Here is a 24915-nt window from a genome sequence, read left to right on the forward strand (position 1 = left end):
TAGGGTTATATGTTGTATGATGCCTTTAATGTTAATTTTCTGTACCCTAATCATCATCAAATCAACATTTGATGCCATAACTCTGTTTGGCATTTGCCTGCCTTAGATTACATTTAGCTTATGAGCTAATTCTGGGACAGTCAATGAGCCCATTCTCCCTGTTAAATAAACATATGAATCAAATGAATGTCTCTTGATGTTCGGTATGAACAGGAGAAATGATTGCAGCAAGAAAAACTTGACTCCTGACTGTTGTTTAAACTTCCTGTACCTTTAAAGTGACTGTGAGTTAACATTTTGAGTTTCATATTCATTTCACCAGCAGATGGAGCCAAAGTAAATGATTTTATGATCCATTACATGGTGACTTTGAGAGCAGAGACAAAAGAGAATCATTTCGTCGTTTAATAACACAGTTGTTCCCAAACTCTCACAGTCCTGTCACATTAACTAACGTACCCCTTCATCAATTCACAATGGATGTTACAAATTATTCATTATATCAAAGTGGATATTGTTAAACATTTCATGCAATTAAACTGTCAGTTTAAAGGTTGGTTTGGTCAGCAATCAGGGGTTAGCCCTATGTTCCCTTAGCCAAATGGTCCCACAGCTCTATGTTCCCACATTTCTAAGAATTTTTTTTTCCACTGAAAATTAGGCCCTATGTTCCCACATTTCTAGGACATTTTCAAAATTAGGTCATGTGTTCCTACATTTCCCTTCAATTTAAGCCCTATCCTCCCACAACATTGTTTAGGGTTAGGGGTTAGGCTTAGGGTTAGGGGGATAAAATGTAATACAAATTAATTAAAAACAAATAGGGAAAATAGGGCCTATTTTTGAAAAAAAAAAATGTAAATGTAGGAACATAGGGCTGTGGGAACATAGGGCTGTGGGACCATAGGGCAGTGGGAACATAGGGCTGTAGGTACATAGGGCTGTGGGAACATAGGGCTGTAGGAACATAGGGATGTGGGAACATAGGGCTGTAGGAACATAGGGCTGTAGGTACATAGGGCTGTAGGTACATAGGGATGTGGGAACATAGGGATGTGGGAACATAGGGATGTGGGAACATAGGGATGTGGGAACATAGGGCTGTGGGAACATAGGCACGTTCCCAGCAGTCATACCACTACAAGCCTTCTAGGCTGTTACTACTTGGACTGAAGCTGAATGTTTCAACCATTTATCTATTACCATTACTATAAACCATTACTTTTAGCTAACTATTTCAACAGTTAGCTTACTACTATAACCTTTAGCGAACTATTTCAACCATTAGCTCTTTTAACCATTAGCTATTTAACCATTTGTCCTTTACTTTTAGCTAACCATTCATGCTGTTCAGTCATTACTTTCATCTAGTTATTTCAACCATGTGTTTAATACTTTTAGCTAAACCTCTGTGCTTGCTTGCTAGGTTAGTTTTAAGATAATGATTAAGATGTACTTTATTTATCCCGCAAGGGGAAATTACATTTTTCTTCCACACACTTTATGTCTATTTTATTTGACAGGGACACTGCATATAAATAAACATTTTTGTAAATATGCCAGATTTAGCCAAAAGGCTAGTTTCCATCTGCAATCCCTGGCCAGATGTTATAATATGCTCCCTAAAAAGCAAGTAAGAAAAGGCAACTTTTTGTGATTAAATATGAATAAAATAATAAACATATAGAAAAGTCAGTAGTCCAAGGCATGAAGTACATGAAGCTCTTGCATATCTGCAACAACATGTAATGTTCAGGTGTTCCAGTTGACTTCATGAAATCATAATTTCTAGTTTTTCATATTAGTTGCACTGCTCTACAATCTTTCCCCATACCCCGTGGCACCAGCAGAGTTAGTTACCCCTGGATGGCAATCGCTGTGATGACAGTCGTGATATGTTGACAATGGTTTGCTGTTTCTCTCTGATCCTGCTCTCAGGGGCCTCTGGGGCCTAAAGGTGACAGGGGACTTTTCGGGGAGACTGGTCTCAGAGGACTAGTAGGACAGATAGGACCTCCAGGACCACCTGGAATTGGGCTTCCAGGACCTCCGGGATCTAAAGGCAATGTGGGAGTCCTGGGAAAGCGAGGAGATCCTGGAAATCCAGGTGAGCGGGTCCTGGGTTAATCAAGCGTCTCAAGAAGTCACGCCTAATCGTAGAAACCCATCGGCTATCGAACTAACAACGATTTAGCGTCAGGGGGCAAAGCCCAATACTTCTTCACCGCATTCTCATGAACAGGTTCGTCTGATATCGTACGAAAAGTTATGCACATTAAAGCACATGATATCATACAAAAGTAGGAGACCGACAGCTGGTCATGTGATATCGTCTACAGAGATCCATGAGAGGCAGTTGCTAGATGTTTAAGCCGCTACAGAGCTTCCTGCCGCCAGCTACATCCCTCTGTCACAGCTCAGTCGTATCAGCGACATTTATGAGATGGGTTTAGCCGGCTATAGAGCTCTGTGACGCCGGCTACGGTGCTCTGCGTGGTGTGCTGTCAGGTCAGCGGTAGTTGGTGGTTCAGTTACCCGAGAATAGGTGACTGTCAGCCAGGTACAGAGCCCCGCGAGCTGCTGCTCGTTCCGGTGGAGATTACGATTAAGTTTAGACAAGAATAAGTGAGCGTTAAATTAAGGCTACGACACGACTAGTTTAGTTTAGGAAAAAGATTGTGGTTTGGATTAAAACACTCCCAAGGAACACGCATTTCCTGAGGGAAAGTGGAAGTGAACTCTGCTCCCTGGCTTGACAGTCCCGTGCTTTAAAGGGGAACTATGCAGTTTTTAGCTTAATTTACCTTAACTGAACAGCTTGGGAGTCATTGGAATGGTTATATGACTTTTTTCGAGTTGAATGGTGGTCGTCTCGCTCCCCCCTAGCGTCAGCGTCAGGAAGTATGGCGTGATATCAGGTCTCGCCATGTAACGAATTGCTTCACGGCACTTCACATATACACCCATTCAGGAACTGGCTAGCTATAAGAACAAGGTAGCGGTGGAGTTTTTCACACTATCGTCATGGCTGAGCCGGCAAAAAAGAAGCAGAAAGCTAGGAAAGCATTGTCGAAGGAACAGAGAAAGAGGAAACGGCAGACTGCCCAAAACAGGGGTCAGACACGAGTAAACATAGGAGCTGCCAAATATCTATTCCGAAGCTGTAGGTGGGGCTCTATAGAGAAACCTGTAGGTGGGGCTCTATAGAGAAACCTGTAGGTGGGGCTCTACAGAGAAACCTGTAGGTGGTGCTCTATAGAGAAACCTGTAGGTGGGGCTCTATAGAGAAACCTGTAGGGGGAGCTCTATAGAGAAACCTGTAGGTGGGGCTCTATAGAGAAACCTGTAGGGGGAGCTCTACAGAGCAACCTGTAGGGGGGCTCTATAGAGAAACCTGTAGGGGGGCTCTATAGAGAAACCCGCTAGCAAAAAGCCAGAAAACAGCTAAGAAATGTCCAAAACTGCATAGCGCCCCTTTAACAGGTAGTCCTTCATTAACTTTCAGACCCAGAAGACACACTAACAACCACTCTGTCTGTCTGTCTGTCTGTCCGTCTGTCTGTTTGTTCACTCAGGTGAAAAAGGTTCTCCAGGTGAAATCAAAACTTATCCAGGAGATCCGGGACAGAAAGGAGAGAAAGGTTTACCCGGAAACCCCGGACCTGAAGGTGAGACAGGTCCATCTACTGTAGCGCTGTGTGTCATCCTTATTTTTGAGAGTTATTTTAATATTTAAAAAGAAATCTGATCATTTCAAGAACAGGTGAAAACCCAAACTGCAAAATCTGTGTTTACCTCTTGACTCACCTGTTGTCTGTGCTGGTCTGTCTCAGGTGGGGTAGGACTTCCAGGTGGTCCAGGATTTGTTGGTCCGAGGGGTGAAAGAGGAGAAAAAGGATTCTCAGTCCAGGGGCCTCCAGGCTTCCCAGGGGTCAAAGGTCAGGTTTATGTACAGTGTTGAACAAAACCGTCCACTGAGGCTTTAAAGAAGATGATAAATGACAGTAACACATTGTTTTTGTCTGGCTCAGGAATCAAGGGCCCTCCAGGAGCTCCGGGTTCACCAAGTTTTGGTATCAAGGGACGGGCCGGCCCGTCAGGCCCCCCAGGGATGCCGGGCCCCAAGGTAACGTGGACTCGTACTGACAGGAAGTCCTCAACAGAAAGTAAAGGGTTGAAAAGAACACAGAGAACAGAGGATCTCATATGTCTGGATTCACATGTGTAGATCAAATCAAGAATGCACTGAAAACACCTTGTTTTCAGTGCATTCTTGATTTGATCGCAAATTGATTGCACATTTGTCTTCTGTTCTAAATGTACTTTAAAAGGGAAATTTGTTTTAAGATTTTAATGCTCAAGTGGTGTTTGGTGGTAACTCAGTTCACATCGACAGTACAGCCATATCACTTTAGTCTTGTGGCAGACTGATCTCATGAAGTGGCATATGTATGACACGCCAATTCGTATGCCGTTTTTGGTGTGTCATCAAGACGCATACTCGCTTTTTAGCGTGTTTATCAACGCCGTTGACTTAAATTACCTTGCGATTGCGTGTGAATGGGTGAAAATCCGCGAAGGGAGGTTGGTCGGGGTGGAGGATGGGTCAAACACAGGACTTTCACCCAGGAGACCGGGGATTGTGTCCCACGTGTCACATTTCCTAAACCCAACTGGTTCTTCTTTCCTAAACCCAACCCGTCCGCTGTATACGGCGCTCAAAATGTGTACAGATTACACGGCACTTGGCTTTAGAAAGTGGCGTGTATGTTTACGCGACAACACGCCAAGTGGTGGGTATGTATATGTCCGCTGTATACAGCGTAGACATACACGAGGATAGCTCAATATGCATACAGATAACACGCCACTTGGATTAAGAAAGTGGGCGTGTATGATGTCGAAGTCATGATGTCATGTTGCTTGTGGAAAGAACCATCTGGAAGGGCTTTGAAACTCAACTTGCCATTCAAAAGACCCTTTTCTTGACAGAACACGATCATAGAAAGATGTGATTAGACGTGAATTCCTCCAGAGCCGCACCAGCTGACGCGAAGTCGAAGGCTTAAACCGTTGACATGTTCATATGACATGAATGTGGCGCACAACAACATCACACTACTTCCTGTTTTGCTGCTGGATGTAAACAAAAGTCATGTTGGTCTGTGTGGTCACAGGGGGGCAGCGGTATTGGTTTCCCAGGCCAGCAGGGTCAGTCAGGCCCCCAGGGAGAAGATGGCTCTGTGGGGCCCAAAGGAAACCTCGGACCCCAAGGAACAGAAGGAGCTCCAGGACCTCCAGGGCAAGACGGACCTCCCGGACCTAAAGGTACCTCACATAAGATCTGGTGAACCTGATGTTTGAAAACACCTAAAATGAACTTTAGTGAACTGAAGTGTCTCTCAGGTCGGAGTGGTCTGGATGGGTTACCGGGTGCTGTTGGTTTTGTTGGGCCATGTTTACCTGGATCTCCTGGACCTGAAGGAGAGCCTGGACCGATGGGCTTTGTCGGATTTCCAGGTAAAATCTCTCCAAGCTGATGGCAGCAGAGTTTGTGTCCCTATACAGAATATTTTTCAACACTGTCATTTTACCCAAAAAACAGCAACAAATATTCTTATTCTATTTTTTTTTTAAGTGCCTTAAAGGATAACTTTTACTTTTCTTGCTCAATACTGGACCAATTCCAAAGATTTTAGTCACTTAGACACCAATGCATGGGAAAATAGGGCCCAGTTTCAAAAATAACAAAATTACCCTTTAATTTTCTGAGCAGAGAGTTTGCAGGGTTAGTAAAAAAACCACAATGAGAAAACTCACCAACTCTTGCAGGGATACGGGGCCAAAAGGGTTTGCAGGGTGACCCTGGGTGGCAGGGTGTGGGAGACCCAGGGCCTCAGGGGCCTTACGGGGCCCCAGGATTTGATGGACCACCAGGACGAGTAGGAGAAGTTGGATTGAAGGGCCTGAGAGGGAAGAATGGGGAAACAGGAAGCACAGGTAAGGAGGCTCCTCCAGCTCTATATAAACCTGAAACACACTTTAAACCACTTTAGTTTAGGCAGAAACATCTCAACAACTATTGGATGGATTGTGATGCAATGTGGTTCACCATTCAAAATTACTTGACATAACTTTGTGTTTACTGATAATATGCAAATGTTAGCATGCTAACGTGCTAAACGGAGATGATGAACATGGTAAACCTGCTAAACATTTGCATGTTAGCATTTAGCTCAAGTTCTGCCCCACAAAACTGCTAGCACAGCTATAGACTTGTGAAAATCAAAACAACTTGTGAATATAAATCAATGCGGAATACTTACAAGTATAGTAACATCCACATATTTGTGTGTGTTAGGTATTAGAGGAGATGTGGGTCCTCTAGGAGCCCTTGGGAGTCCAGGAGATGACGGGAAACCAGGAGAGACTGGACCACCAGGACCCAAAGGTTTCATATGTCAAACAATCAATCAGTCAGTGAAACAAATAATCAATCAACCAGTTTTTTTTATTTTTTTTTTACTGTAACTGTCTGTGACTTGTCTCCTCTGTCAGGTGAGATGGGTGTAGATGGGATCAGTAGATCTCAGGGGCCTCCTGGGCCTCAGGGGAACCGAGGAGAAACCGGACCAAAAGGATTCAAGACCACTGTGGATATATATGGAGATCCTGGAGACCTTGGAGCCCCTGGTACTCTACTTTAGTTTTACTTCAGTTCTATATGAAATCACTAAAACTAGTGAAAAACTGGGTCAGGCATCATTTTTTAGTTAACAGTCGTTGTAAACCTTCAGTCCCAAACAGATGTTCCTCGGTATTCCTCAGGGTTCTATTCTGGGTCCCATTTTATTGCCCATTTATACTTCTTAACCTTGAGTTTGTCCGTTACTAGAGCAAGTAGCTAGTTGGCTTAGCTTAGCATCAAGATTGAGAAAAGGGGGAAACAGCTAGCCTGGCTCTATCCAAAGGAAATGAAATACACTTATTAACCATAAACTGTTAAAAAAATAAACGTAGCAGCAGTGACGTCACCCTTTTCTTTGGATTTTTTCATTTTAAAGGGACAACGCACATTAATCAACATATACACAGAGTCCAATGTGTAAATGTGCCAGATTTAGCCATGCAGGCACATTTTCATATGCAGACCCTAGCAGGTTGATGGCTTAAAAAAAAAAAAATGAGATGAGCTACAAAAATACGACACACTTTGGTTTGTGGACTGCAGTTGTAAATCCTCAAGTTTGGCAGGATGTTTAGAGCTGCGCAAGTGTAAAATGTTGTAGTTGTAAAGGTATGTCAGAGGGGCTGCTGCTACAAGTCATTTGAGAATATACTCCAGATGTCTGTAACTTGTCTGTCTGCTTCCTATCTCACCCTCAGGGCCCCCAGGTCTCACTGGTAGTAAAGGAGAGACAGGCTTCCTGGGGCCACAGGGCCTCGACGGCAGCAATGGTAGACCTGGAAATTGCGGCCCGCAAGGTGAACACAACTTACTGAAAATACTGTTGGTTTGTTGGTTTGTTAGGACCCTTTTAAGCAGGGCCACACAAATTCTGTGGACGAAGTATTCCACCGAATTTTCCGCAAAGTAATCGAGAAAAACAAACAAGCCCTTCCCCAAGCAGAAAAACAGTCTGCTAAATTTGGCAGATTTTGAGTCTGGATCACTGCTGAAAAAAACATCTGGAGATTTTGTTTGGGTCTGCTTAATAGCTAACGGCACTGTAGTATCTGCACTTCCTGAGCTCCTCTGGAAACCTAAAAGTGACACTTACATGACGTGAAACTACATTGTGTAAGAATTTCTCCCATCTAGCGGTGAAATTGTATATGACAACCAACTGAATATCACTTTCTAGCCCCTCCCATTCCGAGCGCGTTTTAACAACTACGGTGGCCGTATTGTTCCAAGAAGTACAACTTTGTCCGTGGGTGTTCCTTCCACTCTAATAATAGTTTTACGTTTTCGTTATTTTGGTACCATTTCATTGCTAACATCAGCTATCAGGTTCCCAAATGAATATACAAGCTAATGTTAGCAAAGTATCAGCGTGATCCTCCATCTTCAACGGGCTTTCAAATCTGCCGGAAGATGGAGTAATCTCCCCCTGGCATTCATCACGGTGCCACTAAGTGTAAAAATGCAAAACGCTGAGGTATGTCCCTTTTTGGCTAATGTATTTTAAAGATGGAGGCGCAACATGGCAGAATATATACGAGTGACTCGCTCGTATGTATTCTGAATCATTATGAATGGCAGATTCTACGCTATGATTACCCTGAATACTTTGATTAGTTGGTGGAAGTAATTACACATGAATGAGCACATATTTGTGAAAGAACAAAAGGGTTTTTTGCTAAGAATCAACTGATAACATTACACAATGGAGCAGAAAGTAAAAGTCAAAATCCTGGATGATGAATTCTTACTTGCGTCATGTTTTCATGATTTCTCATGACAATCAAATCATAATTTGACAGTTGATGAATGTGTCTTCCAGGACCTTCTGGAGACCCGGGCAGAGATGGCCAGAATGGTCCTCCTGGTCCTTGGGGACCCAACGGGATCCAAGGAGAGATGGGGAGGCCAGGTAACGGTCCACCAACACAAACTGTGTCACTGCAAACATTTGAAAAAAAGGCAAATATCAGAGGAGTTTACTCACAAATATGATCTGTATCTGCAGGGATTGATTGTAAGTTACTGACCCACCTGCTTGATTCTTACCTTTTGAAATAATAATAATGTAATAATTTATACTTTATTAATCCCGCAAGGGGAAATTACAATGTTTTCACTCTGTTGTTATTACACACATTACACACAGGCCTGAATTACACACACATGCGCAGTACCTATACATGCACTAATGGAGAGCTGTCAGAGTGAGGGGGGTGCCCATGTAAAGGTTCCCCGACCAGATGGGAGTTCGGTGCCTTGCTCTAGAGCACCTTGGTGGTGCCCAGGAGGTGAACTGGCACCTCTCCAGCTACCAGTCCACAGCCATACTTTGGTCCATATGGGGACTTGAACCTGCAACCCTCTGGTTCCCAACCCAACTCCCTACTAACTGAGTTACTGCCACCCCAATTAACTGGATTTTACATTGATAAAACATTACCTTTAAATGTCTGGAAAAAATGCACATGCTCTGCAGCAATATTAAAGCAACAATTTTAGCTGTATAAAACCAAGGGGGTAAGCCTCTCTCCACAATGCGTAGCTCCTATGGCGCCATTTTGATGCTAACAAACCATCATCTCCCGTTAGCATCCCATTGACTGCCATTGATTTTGACGTCACTTTGACAGTGAATAACTTTACATCTGAAGCGTTTAAAGACTCTATTTTTCCATTGTTTATTTCTAAAGAAACATGACAATGTATAAAAGGCTCCATTACCTCGTACCTCACGTTATGGCTCCTATTTGTAAAAATAGGCTAACGATTGTGTCATAACCACGCGACTTACTGTCGCACAGTAGAGGAATTACCGTATAGTACAGGTGTAGGATTCTCGTAGGGTACAGATTTGATCATTGGCAAATTATCAAAGATGTTTTATCAATATTAATAAAGTTATGAATATGGTTATTAATAACTTAATCAAATCGACAAACAATCAAAACGGGGCACCACCCTGCTTGTCAGGGACCAATAATCAAACTGTGGAACAGTCTCATTTCTGTAAAAATCCTTTAAAAGGAATTAAAGGAAGGGGTGATTTCGAGCGCGACCCGTTCGACCAGCAGTTATCACAACAAATACACAAATAATCACCAGCAACTGATAATTAAGTATAATCAAATTTATTAACGTCACAATTATCAATAGCCAATCAATAATCCTTCAATAATAAAACGTATATACATTTTACAATATCACAACCAAACAAAGCAAAAACAAAAGCAGCATGTCTTGTAGACACGTCAGTGTCTGTGTGTGTGTGTGTGTGTGTATGTGTGTGTGCGCGTGTGTGTGAGAGAGAGTGAGTAAAAGGGAGGGGCGGTGTCGAAATGTAACTCCAAAACAAACTCCAAAAATAGCTACCCCGGGGGGCGCAACACAACCTTTTCCCCTCAAGAGGCCGGCCGGCCGGGCCAAAAACCCATAAAAAGAAATGTAAAAAGTGGTGCTGAGTGCCGCGGAGGGAAGAAGCCGAGGTGGGGTTGCTAGGCAACGCGCACCTTTATACCATATGCTAAATCACCTATAAGCTCTATACAAAACCCACGTGGTTAAATTAGCAGCGTTAGCTCGGGAGCTACGTGGCTAGCTTATATGTCCGTGTGTATGTTAGTAAAAGGAACAGAATAAAGGAGGAAAAGAAAAGAAACACTCTGATCTTAGTTATCGATGATGGCCAGCTCCCTCAGCCACCCAGGTCTGGGCTAACGTGTAGTTAGGACAGACTGAGACTTTTGATTTACCGAGGGAAACGGCCACTATAACCACTCTAGTGGCTAACAGCTGATTCACCGCGATTATCTCGCGGACAGTAACTAAACTCCGTGAAAGGAGTGGTTTAGCAGATAGCGTTTACGGTTTTAACCCAGCTACTTAACACAACAGAATCAAACGGTATAATGATCGGTTATACAATTCACAGCAACAGATTAATAACCAGATATGGCCAATACATGATTACAATCAGATCACATTAATGGCACAAGCGGTAGCGAACCCTTTGCTCATTAATAACAAACCAAAACGCACTAGTTCTAATATCTGCCCAGAACTGTGTACAGCCTTACTGTGCGTTGTTTGTCAGTTAATCTCCTGCCAGAGTTTAACGATCCGTTTCGTTCCAGAGCAGTGGACGAGCCGTAATCCATGTCGACAAGCAAGAAACCGAACGTAGTCCTTTTCTTGAATCCAGGCTGATTAAACCCGCTGCAGATAGAGGGAATACCCGGCCGGTATTTCCTCGGATCCCCTTTGTATATCAGACCGATATACAATTGTCCCAGCTCAAACTCGACCAGCGAGGTGATGCTGGTTAGCTAGTCCGGACTAGAGTGCTTCCTGTAGTGAACTGGGTCACCGTGGAAAAAGCGAAGAAAACACAGTGCCGACAGCTTTTATCCTACCTCCGCCTCCTAGTGGCGGGGTGGTGCATTCAAAGACCCGACAGCCAATGGGAAAGCGCAACCTTCTCACAGGTGTGAAGCAGTTCTTTGTCTCACCACCAGTCTGCCGTGCCCTCCATGTGTTGAATGTAGAATCTCCATCTTAGGGACTCTGCTTCCAAATAGCAGCCTGTAGGAGTTTGGTGAAACTGGCTTTGGGGTTCACATGTAGGCCAAGATCCTTTGTCTGTGCAGTCAACTCAATCTGAGCCAAATCACTGTTTAACCAGCTTCTTGGTCCCCAACACAGGAGAAGCTCACAGGCAGTTTGGACTACATTAGCTGTTGTTTAGCTTGTTGTTTTGTTTAGCTGTGTAAGTTTAATTGTGCTTGTGTTTTCTGTCTAGGTTTTAAAGGTGAGAAAGGTAGTGCAGGGCCTTCTGGGGAACCTGGATCAGAAGGAGATCCAGGACCAGGAGGACTTAAAGGTACTAAAGGGGAACCAAGCCCACCTGGACCAGGATCTAAAGGATTTCCAGGAGAGAAGGTATTACACACAAACAGAGTCACACAAGCTTGGCTAACCCTAACGTTTTTTACAACATATTCTCACTCTCAACCCTTAAATACTGACGCTTGGTCAGTGGTTCTCAGGGTCAAAAACCAATAGAAAAATCACTCTTTGGTGTCTGTATGGAAGGCACCAGGGGCTGTAAATTGATGTAGTATTAAAGCAACACTAAATAAATTGCATAGTGCGGTTATAGCCGGTAGAGGGCCACAAAGCGAATCCAGAAGTGCCGTTCACCCTGTTACAAGTTGATGAACCACTGAAACGATTTATTTTGGTGCAAGTTTGCCAGATCGGGTAGCAGATCTGTAGTTTGAATGAGACATAAGAATAATGGTAATGGTAGCGGTAATGGACAATTCTGCTTCCAACCTGCAGGGGGACCGAAGAGGAAAAGTTCTCTAGTGTTGCTTTAAGAGCGACCATGGTAGTACGAAAAACAGAAAATCTGCATAAGGAGGTTGGTTTGTGTCACTGTGTTCCCACAACCTAACCGCTCCGTTCTTGTGGCGCATGTCAGTTAAAGGTACGTCCTGACCCAGAGCGTCAAAAAGTGACGCCAAGAGTCTAAATATGACGCCAAAGGGTTGGACCCTAAAGGAGACAAATTTCAATTGAAACAACAGACTGATGTCATGAAGTGGCGTATGTATGACACGCCAATTCGTATGCCATTATTGGCGTGTTATCAAGACGCATACTTGCTTTTTAGCGTGTTTATCAACGCCGTTTGACCTCCATTGAGTTACATTACCTTGCGATTCCGTGTGAATTGACGCCGTAGGGAGTAGTATAAAAGGGCGAATCACTGCACAGGGAGGGTTGCCGAGTTGGCAGATGGGTAAAACACAGGACTTTCACCCAGGAGAGTGGGATTCGTGTCCCGCGTGTGGTGTTTTTTTCCTAAACTCAACCGTCGCGAAGTCATGATACCACGTTGGAAACAACAATAAAGTATCTTCTCTTCCTCCTCGGTTCTTCTCTCAGGGGAATCGGGGATTTTCAGGATCTCCAGGTATGAAGGGGACTCCAGGGGACAGGGGAAACTTTGGTCCTCCAGGATCCTGTGGCTCCTGTGGCCCTAAAGGAAATTCTGGATCCCCGGGATGCAGAGGTTTGATTCATTTATACATCATATACTGTATGAGAAACTGTGTCAGTTATCATTGTTTAGTTTTCAGTCGTTGTGAGCCTTCAATCCTAAACCTAGACAGATGTTGTATTCGGTATTCCTCAGGGTTTGGCTTTTTCTGCATATGAAACTACTGACCTTAACTCTCAGTTGGCCAGGCTAGGTAAAAGTGGAATGGCCTACCTCTCGTCCTTGGCCCGGCGTTGCTTCACTCCATCTTTCCGACCATCTCTCTCCGTGTTATTTTGGCTCCTCTGACAGTTCATTTATAGACATTTAAGACACGAACAACAAAACATTGACAACTTGAATGTTCATCATGACATTCAGAAGCACATCTTTCTCTTCCAAACTCTGACTCTCCTCTCAGTCTCCTTAACTTTTGCTTAGTAAGCTGTGTGACGCAGGTAGGCCACGCCCACCTCAACCCAGCAGCCTATAGACCTTTTTCACGTCGTAGTAGGAAAAGCACAGGTGTGTTCAAAACCATTAATGATGGTTGCATTCCACTTAGGAGAGGTCCTGGTATTGTGCATGCTGACTCACTGAAATATCTTACTGGGACACTTGATGGAACTGAGCCATCGTTAAGGTTATCAATGTCAGCTGTGCTTTTCCTACTCAGTTAAAATGTCTGCTGTGAAAAAGGTCCATAGGAAAGATTGTGCCGTGACACTCTATTAACCTGTCTGTCTCTTTGTCTGTTTCTCTGCCTGACGGCCTGTCTGTCTCAGGTCCTCCTGGGTCTCCTGGTGACAAGGGTTGTGATGGTTCTCCGGGGGAAAACGGCCCTGTAGGACCCACCGGCCTCACAGGTACAGACAGCAGAGTTACAGTAGTTAAAACACCATCAGTACTGCTTCCACACTGCTTCCACACTGCTGCTGATTAACATGAAGTTGATATCTGTCCTCTCAGTGGGTTCATTATGTCTTTATTTTCAGGTAACAAGGGGGCTCCTGGAGATCCTGGTCCAGCTGGTCCCAGAGGAACCCAGGGGCAGGACGGGATACCTGGACCTCCAGGAGAGAAAGGAGCCATGGGAGGTAGGAGACCAGACTGGATGATCAGCCACCATCTTTATTCTGAGTGGATATAGAACGTGTTTCATGGCTCTTGCAGTCAGTGCGGCCGGGGCGGTGTGGATATTAGGGCGAGGACTGGCGAAGGGTCTGAGCCATGTACCTCCAAGATTTTGTAACAACGTGGACTCAGTTTCACAGACCTCATTGCGATGATTAGCTACTGAAGTGAAGAAATCCGTTCTTGGAGCTGCTCTGACCGCTAGGGATGTAACGATACACTCAACTGTGGATTTAATCCGATTTAGGATTTCAAGTTAAGGATTTTTTTAACAGAATGAGCTGCAGACAAATTACTGAATAATATTCCTTTATTTCCATAAACAAAAGTGCAAAAGTGACAAACATTAGATGTTTGAAACTAATCCAACATCAAAATAACTAAACAAATAGAAACAAATTTCTTCAAATAAATAAACTAAGAAGACGTAGTGACGTTTGAAGTCAAACAAGGGAAATCTAAAGTAGATTACGCCCTAAAATGTTTAGAAATTGCATTGCGATTAATTTTTTTTATCTCAACCGGTTGTGATCTTTACACATTATATCCATTTTTAACACATTCACGATGCATTGTTACATCCCTACTGACTGTTCCTCTAACCACAGACTGTCCGTAAGATGCATCAAAACCTTTCAATTTTCTGTTTGGTTTTATTCGAGCAATTTAGGTTTCATATTCAGCTCATAACCCATTCTGGTGATGGTCCGGATCTCTGATTGGTTGGTTTTCTTTCCCCAGCTCCTGGAATCGGACCCCGGGGCGCAGATGGGAAGACAGGTCCACCTGGTGAGTCCTCAACTGTGATCATGAGATAAGTTCCCAGTCAGGGTTGAAAGAAGTGGAAATAAAACCCACTCTGTACCTCCTCTGGTGTCCACAGGATGTGTTGGGGAGAAGGGTCCTCCTAGTGCCTGTGGTCCACCTGGTCCTCCTGGTCCTGCGGGAAACCAAGGGTGTCATGGTGCTCCTGGCCCCCCTGGTCCTCCTGGTGCGCCTGGCACGGAGGGAGCTTGCACTGAAGGAGCCAAAGGAGAAAGTGGAGTCGCCGGACAACGAGGACCCAAAGGTGACGAGACACGTTGAGTTTATAGACGAAAACAAAGAAATGTCTGACAAAACATCAACACATTAGAAGCTGCTCTGGAGCTTCTGGTCTTGATGTTCAAATGTTTATTCCCCTGAATACTCTGAGCTCTTGAGGAGTTCTTAAACATGATCCAACAGACATTCCTGGTGTCTGTAAAGGTTCTCAATCACCCAGGTCATAGTATCCAAGGAAGGGTTAATCCCCTGGACTCGGTTAAAGGTTCTTGAAGACGTTTCGTCACTCATCCAAGATCTAGACGCACCCTAGCGGCAGCAAATGTAATTTGCAGCCAGGGTCGAGCTGGAAAAACCAAACACTGGTCAGGCCAATCACATCGTGTATAGATTCGGTGGGCGGGGCTTAACATAATGACGGCAGAGTTGCGACGGTTCCGCGCGTGAATTCCCTGCTACTTGAAAACAAAGGACAAGCCAGACCTACATCAAGATGGTGGCTCTGGGATCTCACCATTGGCAGGGCTCAATCCAAGGGGCGGGATAAATGGTTGTCCCTCTGCACGCAATAGGATAGCGCTACAACCAACCAGAGCAACGCTAGTTGACAGATTAAACTTTACACTCCGAACACATCTTCCTTTTTAAGAATGACTTCAGTGCCGTTCTTTGTTCTTTTCTCAAAGAAAAGCTTAACTCCAAGTCTCCCAGAGTCGCGGCCAAAGCCAATTCCAAAGACCGATATTCGCCAGCAGCAGCAGCCATAAGCCCCGCCCACCAACTCTATACACGACGTGATTGGCCTGACTAGAGTTTGGTTTTTCCAGCTCACAAGCCAACGGAGCGTTGCTAGACTGGCCCTGGTTGCATATTACATTTGCTGCCGCTAGGGTGCGTCTAGATTTCTACGCTACGTGTAGGGAGGAGGTGGATGGATGGGTAAAACAAACACAGGACTTTCACAAAGGAGACAGCTGTTGAGTTTGAGTTTAGTTTATTTATGAAAGGGGACGGCGCAAATTAATAAAACACATGATTTCCCATGGGTTAAAAAAGCCAGAATTAGTCAAAAGGCTATTTTTCATCTGTAGTACCCTGCCTTTGATGTTAAAAAAGGCTTCTTTTTAAATACAAAGAAACAAAAAGACAACACAAGCAAAACAAAACTTCTATTTAATCTAACTGTTGTGTCTCTCTCTGTAGGTCCACAGGGCTTTCGGGGTCCTCCTGGTCCTCCAGGTCCTGGTTTTAAAGGAGAGAAGGGATCTAAAGGAGCTACAGGTTGCCAAGGACCATCTGGTTCCCGTGGTGACTCTGGCCCTCAAGGCAGGCAGGTCAGTACATCTCATAGTTCAAATCGACTACACAAATGCAACTGAATCTGGACATAGTCTAAAGGCGCTGACACACCAACTCGATTATCTGGCGAGGTCGGTGACTCGAGTCTGTTCGGTGTGTTCTGTGCCGTTGTCCGTCAGAGGAGCCGTCAGCCTTCATTTTAGCCGACCTGACTTGTTGAATCGGCCAATGGGCAGTCGGACCCAATGACCAATCTGATTGGTGGAGTGCTAGCCCTTGACTAGCGAATCAGTGCTTCTTCCACAAGAAGAAGCCCGAGAGCTGACAACGCCAGTATCTTGTTATTATTATCCGTATCGTATATTTATCCGTTCAGTGAGTGATGACAACGATCCTTCTTGACTACTATCAACACTCTCTGATGAAAACAATGACTGACGACAGCGTGTGTCACTGCCCGATGTGAGTCGAGCGCAGATTTGAGTCGTGCGTGCGTCACTTTGCGACAAGTAGCCTACAAGATGCTAACGGCTTTTTGAGCCAACGTTAGCAATCAAACAATCATAGACAGCTAAAATGTTTTTGAAATGACTGCTGGTGCTGCTGGCTACAAGTTAGCCATCAAACACAACAAAGGCTGTCAATTGAATGGCGTTTTGAGCTAACGTTAGCAATCAAACAATCATAGATAGCTACAACGCTTTTGAAATGATTCCATTTTCTGTTATTGTATGTAAAGAAAAACATTTATTATTTTATGAATTTCACAATATGCCGTAAACCCGTTTAAATCTGAGCATGCACGACTCACATCGGGCAGTGACAGCGTCTCGAGAGATGTTCCGTCATTTCTGGTTTTAATTTTTTGGGGCGACAATACAGATAAGTGCTGCTGTTATGGAGACGTATTACGTCTCGCGCACATGCAGAACGTACGCTCAAGTCGGTGTCTCTTCGTTGTGTTCTGAGGCCCTTTTTGGACCTCGAGGAGCCGACTGATCAGTCAGACTGACTTTTCCGCCAACGGTCGGCCGTCGGGTTGGTGTGTCAGGGCCTTAAGGTCTAGTCAATAAAATAAATCATCTTTGACTGGAAGATTGGAAGTATCAGTAAAAAAACAGGATCACATGTGTGTTTGCTTAAATCCTTAGTGAATGTGTTTAATACAGTTGTTGTTGTTGACGACAGGGTCAAGAAGGACCACCAGGTCCACGTGGACAAAAAGGCCGGATGGGAGACACTGGTGTCACAGGACCTGTTGGTAAGAACTCAAGTCAGATGACCCGTATACTGAGCATTACAACTGCAAACTAAGAGCACTCTCTGCCAAACACATCTACTGTAGGGTAGGGCTGTCAAAACTGGCCAAAAATGGTGTTTAAATATCTATTTTTGTGCTTTATGTCCATAAAAGGGCAAACAAAAACAAGGGACATAACGTATTGTGTAGGTACAGTATATTTAGTTCAATATCAACATTTCTTTTAAAAGATCTACATCCCAGAACATAAAATAAACTAATAAAATAATGTCCTATAACATAAAACTAATTTAAACACCTAAGACCTCTCTCTCTCTCTCTCTCTCTCTCTCTCTCTCTCTCTCTCTCCACAAGCACGTATCAGATTTTGTAATTTGGTCATAAACAACCAAGTCTCTTACCGTTTATCTGGCGGTTTTCAGCGTTGGTCCTTTACGACACAAGTTACCTTTGTCTCTGCGTTGGCTTCTTTGCGGCGTCTTCTTCCTCACCCTTGTAGGTTGTTTATTTTCGGTAGCGACAGCCACATGACAGAAACGTCACCAACACGTCTCTTAGCTTGCTATGAAATCCTTCCCTGAGCAACTATGGAAGATAAACTTTGGTCTCAGAATGTAAATCTAATATTTGTTGCTGCAATATTATTTTTCTGAAGATAAGATTTTTTTGGAGAGTTTAACAACGGGCTGCTTTGTACACTCAGGTGTGAAGGGGGAGGAAGGACCATTGGGGAACGAGGGCTTACAAGGACCTCCAGGACCACCTGGGAGGAGAGGTACCACAGTGACTCACACAATGGAAAGCTGCGACACAGTTGGACTGAATACTAATACTATAATGTACTGTCCTGTACTGAATACTGCAGGCCAGAGAGGGGAGGACCAATACATGGACGTGGTGATGGTGCCTGGAGACCAAGGCTCACCCGGAGAAAAGGGAAACCCAGGACTGAAAGGACAACCAGGGGCCCAAGGAACACCTGGAGGTCCAGGTGAGTTTGAAATAATATTTCTTGGATACCGCTGCTCCACTGCCCGATCACTACTGCACAGACTCTGGCTGCAAAATTACAAGATGTCAGCACCGGTATCAGTGAGATTTTGGCTTCACTTTGTACAGCTGGAGGACGTGGAGACGTCTTTACATACTGTCTGTGATCTCCAAGCTTTTGGTGTGACCTGTGTAATGCACTTTTTGATATAAACACACAAGCAGTATATACGTTGTTTTAGGTAGGAGTGAATGGAGTTTTTGAAGCAGTGCTGTGTGTTGTGGCCGCAGGTTTAAAGGGCTTCATAGGAAGTGTTGGTCAAAGAGGACGAGATGGTCTTCCTGGATTTAAAGGGAATCGGGGAGAGCCAGGATTCCATGGAGCAAAAGGTAAGAAACCTGATCTTCTGTCAGCTTTTAAAGGTTCCATGACATGGTGCTCTTTGGATGCTTTTATATAGACTTTAGTGGTCCCCTAATACTGTATCTGAAGTCTCTTTTATATAGACCTTAGTGGTCCCCCACCGGGTTGGCTCGGTTTACACCTATCACCATTTCTAGCCACTGGGGGACCATAGGCAGGCTGGGGGAACTCATATATTATGTTAAAAAAACCTCATAAAGTGACATTTTCATGCCATGGACCTTTAAACAGTCTTGTCTTGTCTGGATGGATGCTTTTGCAGAATCCAAAGGTCTGCATAATAAGCAGAGAACCCGTTTTTCATCCAGAACTGACTCTATGTTGACAGGTATCGCAGGTTCACGAGGTCCGGTGGGTGCTAAAGGTGCTAAAGGTGTTAAAGGTTCATTGGGTCAGTGCACAGATGGAAAGGAGGCCGACGGCTTTCTGTTCACCAAACACAGCCAGACAATCTTAATCCCAGACTGCCCTGCAGGTTCAACTCAGATGTATAGTGGCTACTCGCTGCTGTTCATCAATGGTAACAACCGCGCTCACGGACAAGACCTGGGTAAGTACATTTGCTATGCTTTACATTCCTTTGTCCAGTTACTTAAACCGCTTCTTGTTTAAGTCTAAGATGGACTAACAAACAGACTCTTCGCAACTTTTACGTCCGTTACATATAAAGAGCAACCTTACGTAACAAAAACACTTAATTCACTCTGTCGTTAAAGTAAAACTAGTCTCACATTGCCAGTCCTTTCTCCACGAGTAAGATGCATTCTGGGATAGGATTAAAAAACGCTCTAGGTTGTTTGCATTTCTTTAAACCAATCCACATCCAATATTAAATGAAGTGAACTGTTGACACAATCCAGTAACGTGAGCTATTTATATGAGCTGATACATGGTTAAACCTCATTGGCTCTTACCAGTGTATCTCCGTGTGTACTTGGTCCACAGCAATCCCACCAATCAGTCCCAAAACCTCCCAGTTAGAGAGGAAATGACCTAAACATATTCTTTGTAAATCTTTACAATCATTCCCTGAAAGAACCAAGCAGGCCTGTCTCTTTGCATCATCCAAATTTTATTCAGAACTTTACATTTTCAGCATGTAGCTTGCTAGCTCGAAGTTTGTTGGTGTTTCCCAAAGAGAACGGAGATAGACAACGGAAACACACAGAGCGGAAGGCTTTGTCCTGTACATGTAATTCAGTTGATCCAGACTAAAATACATCTTTCTTTCTCTCTCTCTCTCTCTTCAGGGACACTAGGTAGTTGTTTACCTCGCTTTACCACCATGCCCTTCCTGTTCTGTAACACTGACAACACCTGTCGCTACGCCTCACGCAACGACTACTCCTATTGGCTGTCCACCCCTGAACAGCTGCCGGCCAGCATGCCGCTGATCTCTGGGGATTCACTGAGGAGTTACATAAGCCGGTAAAACACACACACACACACACACACACACACACACACACACACACACACACACACACACACACACACACACACACACAGACAAGCTCATGCTTCCAAAACAAAGTGTGTGTGTAAGCGTGTGTTTCCCGTGTTGAAGGTGTTCTGTATGCGAGGCCAGAGCCAACGTGATCGCTGTCCACAGTCAGACCAGCATCATTCCAGACTGTCCCTCGGGCTGGGACTCTCTCTGGTTCGGATACTCCTTCGTCATGGTGAGCTAATATTGTAGAGTCTCATTAAAAATGTACTTTAGAAGAACTGTTTATTGTGTTTGTAGTCTGTTTTAATCAATCGGTTTACTAAATGACCACCAATCTTGTAAAGTTGAAACAAAAGCCCTATTCGCCTGAGACTAGTATTACCAGGGCACATCATCCATCCATCCATCTTTGTCCGCTTATCTGGGGTCGGGTTGCGGGGGCAGCAGCTCCAGCAGGGGACCCCAAACTTCCCTTTCCCGAGCCACATTAACCAGCTCCGACTGGGGGATCCCGAGGTGTTCCCACACCAGGTTGGAGATATAATCCCTCCACCTAGTCCTGGGTCTTTCCTGAGGCCTCCTCCCAGCTGGACGTGCCTCCACCTAGTCCTGGGTCTTCCCCGAGGCCTCCTCCCAGCTGGTCCTCCCTCCACCTAGTCCTGGGTCTTCCCCGAGACCTCCTCCCAGCTGGACGTCCCTCTACCTAGTACTGGGTCTTCCCCGAGGCCTCCTCCCAGCTGGACGTGCTTCCACCTAGTCCTGGGTCTTCCCCGAGGCCTCCTCCCAGCTGGTCCTCCCTCCACCTAGTCCTGGGTCTTCCCCGAGGCCTCCTCCCAGCTGGTCCTCCCTCCACCTAGTCCTGGGTCTTCCCCGAGGCCTCCTCCCAGCTGGTCCTCCCTCCACCTAGTCCTGGGTCTTCCCCGAGGCCTCCTCCCAGCTGGTCCTCCCTCCACCTAGTCCTGGGTCTTCCCCGAGGCCTCCTCCCAGCTGGACGTGCCTGGAACACCTCCCTACGGAGGTGCCCAGGGGGCATCCTTACCAGATGCCCGAACCACCTCAACTGGCTCCTCCATGTGATTTAGAAATTATCCCCCCCACGTCTGTTCGTGCGGCACACAAGCGTGATACATTTGTATTTTTACTCGAATTTCAACGAATGTCATAACTTTAATTCATTATTGCCATAGACCACAGAAACGAGGTTGTGTGATAATTGTAGTCCCATGCAAATCTGCATCTCTGCGTCCATGGTTGTATTGGCTGCGTTGGCAATTATAAGTCATAGTTTTTACATTATATGTGGGGGATAATGTCAGTAAGTCGAAGTAAAATACAGACTTTTCTATACATGTGCGAAATGCCCCACACGAAACAGAGACTTTCTAAATCATGTGAGGTCCTCTGTTAGTTCTAGTCCTGTACGAATAGGACTTGGGAACAGAATAGGGATGTAGTATAAGTTTAGCACCTGACAGCCAATGATGTAACAAACGGTACACACCGGAAGATGTTTCTTGTCTCACTGACTTGTTTCTGAGTTCAGGACCTTGATCAGAGAGAGTCAGATCGGATGTCATGTGCTCTAATATCCCCTCAGAGAAACATCAGCATGTGTGAGTTGTTGCTTTGACCTTTGACCCCTTGCTGTTGATGCTGTTGGTGTCCAGGAAACTGGAGTGGGGGCGGAGGGGTCAGGTCAGCCGCTGGCCTCTCCCGGATCCTGTCTGGAAAACTTCCGGAAGATTCCCTTCATCGAGTGTCACGGCAGAGGAACCTGCAACTACTACACCGACTCGTACAGCTACTGGCTGGCTGCTCTCAACCCCCGCGACATGTTCAGGTACCACACACCTGGAAGCACACGTTCAAGTACACAACAACGTTTTCACCACGCTCAGGTACACACAGCTCAGTTACACAAAGTGATAAGGTTTCCCAAAACGCTCAGGAACGCAACATGTTTAGGATTGCAGCATCCCCAGGAAGAATAGCTTTTAGCTCATGCTGAAGCCAATGGGGATCCAAATTAAACAAAAACAAAGGTACGCAACATGTTTAGATAATTTCAAAGAGTGCAGGTTCACGAAACGCTCAGCTATGCAAAATGCTCAGTTTAGCCAAATGTTCAAGTATGCAACATGTTTAGGTAATGTCAAAACATTCAGGTTCGCTAAACGCTCAGGTACGCAACATGTTTAGGTACGCAAAACGCTCAAGTACGCAACACATTTAGGTAATGTCAGAATGCTCAGGTGGTGATGGCGCAGTGGATATGTCACATGCCTTTGGTGTGGGAGATCTGGGTTCAATTCCCACTGCGATACATCAACCAGTGTGTCCCTTAGCAAGACCCTTAACCCCTAGTTGCCCCCGAGGCGTTTGACCTCTGACATATATAGCAATTGTAAGTCGCTTTGGATAAAAGCATCAGCTAAATGACATGTAATGTAATGTAATGGTACGCAACATGTTTAGGTCATGTCAGAATGCTCAGGTACTAAAAAAGTTCAGGTTGACAAAATGCTCAATTTCGCAAAACGTTCAGGCCCCTTTTCAAAAAAGGTTCAGGTACAACCCTCCTGCGTCAACATGTTAAGGTTCACAAAACGTTCAGATATGCAAACTTAAGTTATCGTTTCTTCCAAGCTCTATCAAGCTGCTGAACTCCAATAGTAACAGAGCAAAGTGCAAGAAATACACCATAACTTTTTGCACATAGCACTTTAATTCTTACAGTCACTTTTAAAGAAAAGTTTTTTCTGTACAGCCATGTGTCCTTCCTTCATGTCCTATGATGTCTTATGTTGGTATTATGTTGATTTTACGTTCGATGTTGATTGAGGCATAATTTCTCTGTGACATGTTTGTGTTGTGAAGCAACAGATTGTAGCACTATGCCAAAGACAAATTTCCCCTCTGGGACAATAAAGTGTATTCAAGGGCTGCACAATTAATCGCAATTTTATCGAAATCGCATTATGGACTAGTTCAATATCCACATTGCAAGGGGAATGAAGTACTGTGGTTCTGAAGAGACGTCCCGGCCTACAAATGGTCTCCTACTGACTAAAGAAAAAAATCTTTGTTTGGTACAGATCCTCGCATGAATCACACTATAATCATTTCAATTTCTTTAATATTTTTCAATAAAATGAGAATAATGATACAAAACTTTCCTGTAATTTCGTGAATCATATCGCAATTGCAATATCAGTCAAAATAATCACAATTAGATATTTTCCTCATATCGTGCAGCCCTAGTGTGTTCTATTCTAGTCTTTCCCTGATGTCTCTCTCTCTCTGTCCTGTAACAACTTGTGTGTGTGTGTGTGTGTGTGTGTGTGTGCGTGTGTATGTGTCTGTGTGTGCATGTGCGTGTCTCTGTTCTGCAGCAAACCGAAGCCTCAGACTGAAAAAGGAGAGTTCCCCGGCGATCTGATCAGCCGCTGTCGAGTCTGTATGAAGCAACTGTGAACACCCACGCCTGACAAAACTGATACTTCTGCTGTATATGCTACTGCTGCTAACACTACGTATACTACTACTCGTACTACTACTGATAATAAATACTACTATTACGACCTGAGCTGCAGCACGCAGAGCTGAAAGAGGCTCGATGGTGTTTCAAGCCCCCACCGTCGACTTCAAGGCAGCGCTGCGACCGTTGACTTCAAGGCACCTAACCCTAACCCTAACCCTTGCCTAACCCAAGTGCCTTCCACGCAGCGCTGCCTGGAAGACGACATTGGGGGCTTAAAACTCCAAACACCCTGAAAGAGCACAGAAAAGTTCCTCCAACAGCCAGTAGACAGAGCTCCAAGTAAACTTGAAGTGAATCATGAACTCATTATCGTACGATAACGTACGAAAACGTACGCACAACAATTCCTATATCCTGTCTTTATGTCTTAATTAGATTCAACTGAGAAAAAGTGAGCGTCATGCGGCGACGACAGTTATGATTTTGAAGAAAAACCAACGCCTCCTCCAAATCCTCCGAGGATATGGGTGATTTGTCACCCCCTCTCTTCTGACCCACAGGAGCGTTTCAGAAATGAGCGCCCCCTAGTGGTGGCAGGAAATATGTCCTCATATCTAAACGTTGTGAAACGGTCCCAGTTTGGTTAGATTTAGACACCAAAACTACTGAGTTGAGTTGATAAAAAGATGGAGGTTTGGGTTCAAATCAGACGTGACTTCGCTTCCTGAAGGTTACCATGTGACTCAGTTTGTTCCCTAAAGTTAAAAAATACTCTGTTTCCTGCACCTGAACACACCTCGCTGTGAGACCAGCATGCCCAGAATGCACCTGAACACACCTCCCTGTAAGACCAGCACGCCCATGGGCGCACAGATGGGCGCAGGTGCATTTGCTGTTTAAACGACGCGGGCGCTGGACGGGAAATTAACAACTGGGTCGATCTTAAACTAGCAAAGAGACTTGGGTCGGGCTTTGCGCTGCGCCGGGTGCGAGATAGGACCATAAATTAAAAAAAATAAATCAGTATGAGTGTTTTTTCTTAAGTTAATCACTTTACAGCATCCATACATCACTCGGTTGTATCATAAGATAACACCATGGACG

General features: G+C 44.7%; 1 protein-coding gene across 1 annotated transcript in view; it reads left to right on the top strand.

The window, feature by feature from the left end:
* Nucleotides 1-24668, top strand: part of col4a3 (collagen, type IV, alpha 3) — a 70206-nt gene extending 45538 nt beyond the window's left edge. The window contains exons 26-52 of the mRNA XM_039785737.1: nt 1939-2107; nt 3576-3668; nt 3834-3938; nt 4032-4126; nt 5178-5328; nt 5407-5520; nt 5833-6000; nt 6362-6451; nt 6559-6693; nt 7387-7485; nt 8508-8597; nt 11484-11623; nt 12635-12761; nt 13514-13594; nt 13724-13825; nt 14604-14651; nt 14746-14931; nt 16110-16240; nt 17394-17466; nt 18170-18241; nt 18332-18457; nt 18748-18846; nt 19209-19430; nt 20131-20308; nt 20448-20562; nt 21998-22170; nt 23723-24668. Coding sequence (XP_039641671.1) covers nt 1939-2107; nt 3576-3668; nt 3834-3938; nt 4032-4126; nt 5178-5328; nt 5407-5520; nt 5833-6000; nt 6362-6451; nt 6559-6693; nt 7387-7485; nt 8508-8597; nt 11484-11623; nt 12635-12761; nt 13514-13594; nt 13724-13825; nt 14604-14651; nt 14746-14931; nt 16110-16240; nt 17394-17466; nt 18170-18241; nt 18332-18457; nt 18748-18846; nt 19209-19430; nt 20131-20308; nt 20448-20562; nt 21998-22170; nt 23723-23804 — 3264 coding nt within the window. The 3' untranslated portion in view covers nt 23805-24668. The remainder of the gene's footprint in view (nt 1-1938; nt 2108-3575; nt 3669-3833; nt 3939-4031; nt 4127-5177; nt 5329-5406; nt 5521-5832; nt 6001-6361; nt 6452-6558; nt 6694-7386; nt 7486-8507; nt 8598-11483; nt 11624-12634; nt 12762-13513; nt 13595-13723; nt 13826-14603; nt 14652-14745; nt 14932-16109; nt 16241-17393; nt 17467-18169; nt 18242-18331; nt 18458-18747; nt 18847-19208; nt 19431-20130; nt 20309-20447; nt 20563-21997; nt 22171-23722) is intronic.
* Nucleotides 24669-24915: the final 247 nt, after the last annotated feature.

This window comes from Perca fluviatilis, chromosome 2, assembly GCF_010015445.1.
Source record: "Perca fluviatilis chromosome 2, GENO_Pfluv_1.0, whole genome shotgun sequence".
NCBI lineage: Eukaryota > Metazoa > Chordata > Actinopteri > Perciformes > Percidae > Perca > Perca fluviatilis.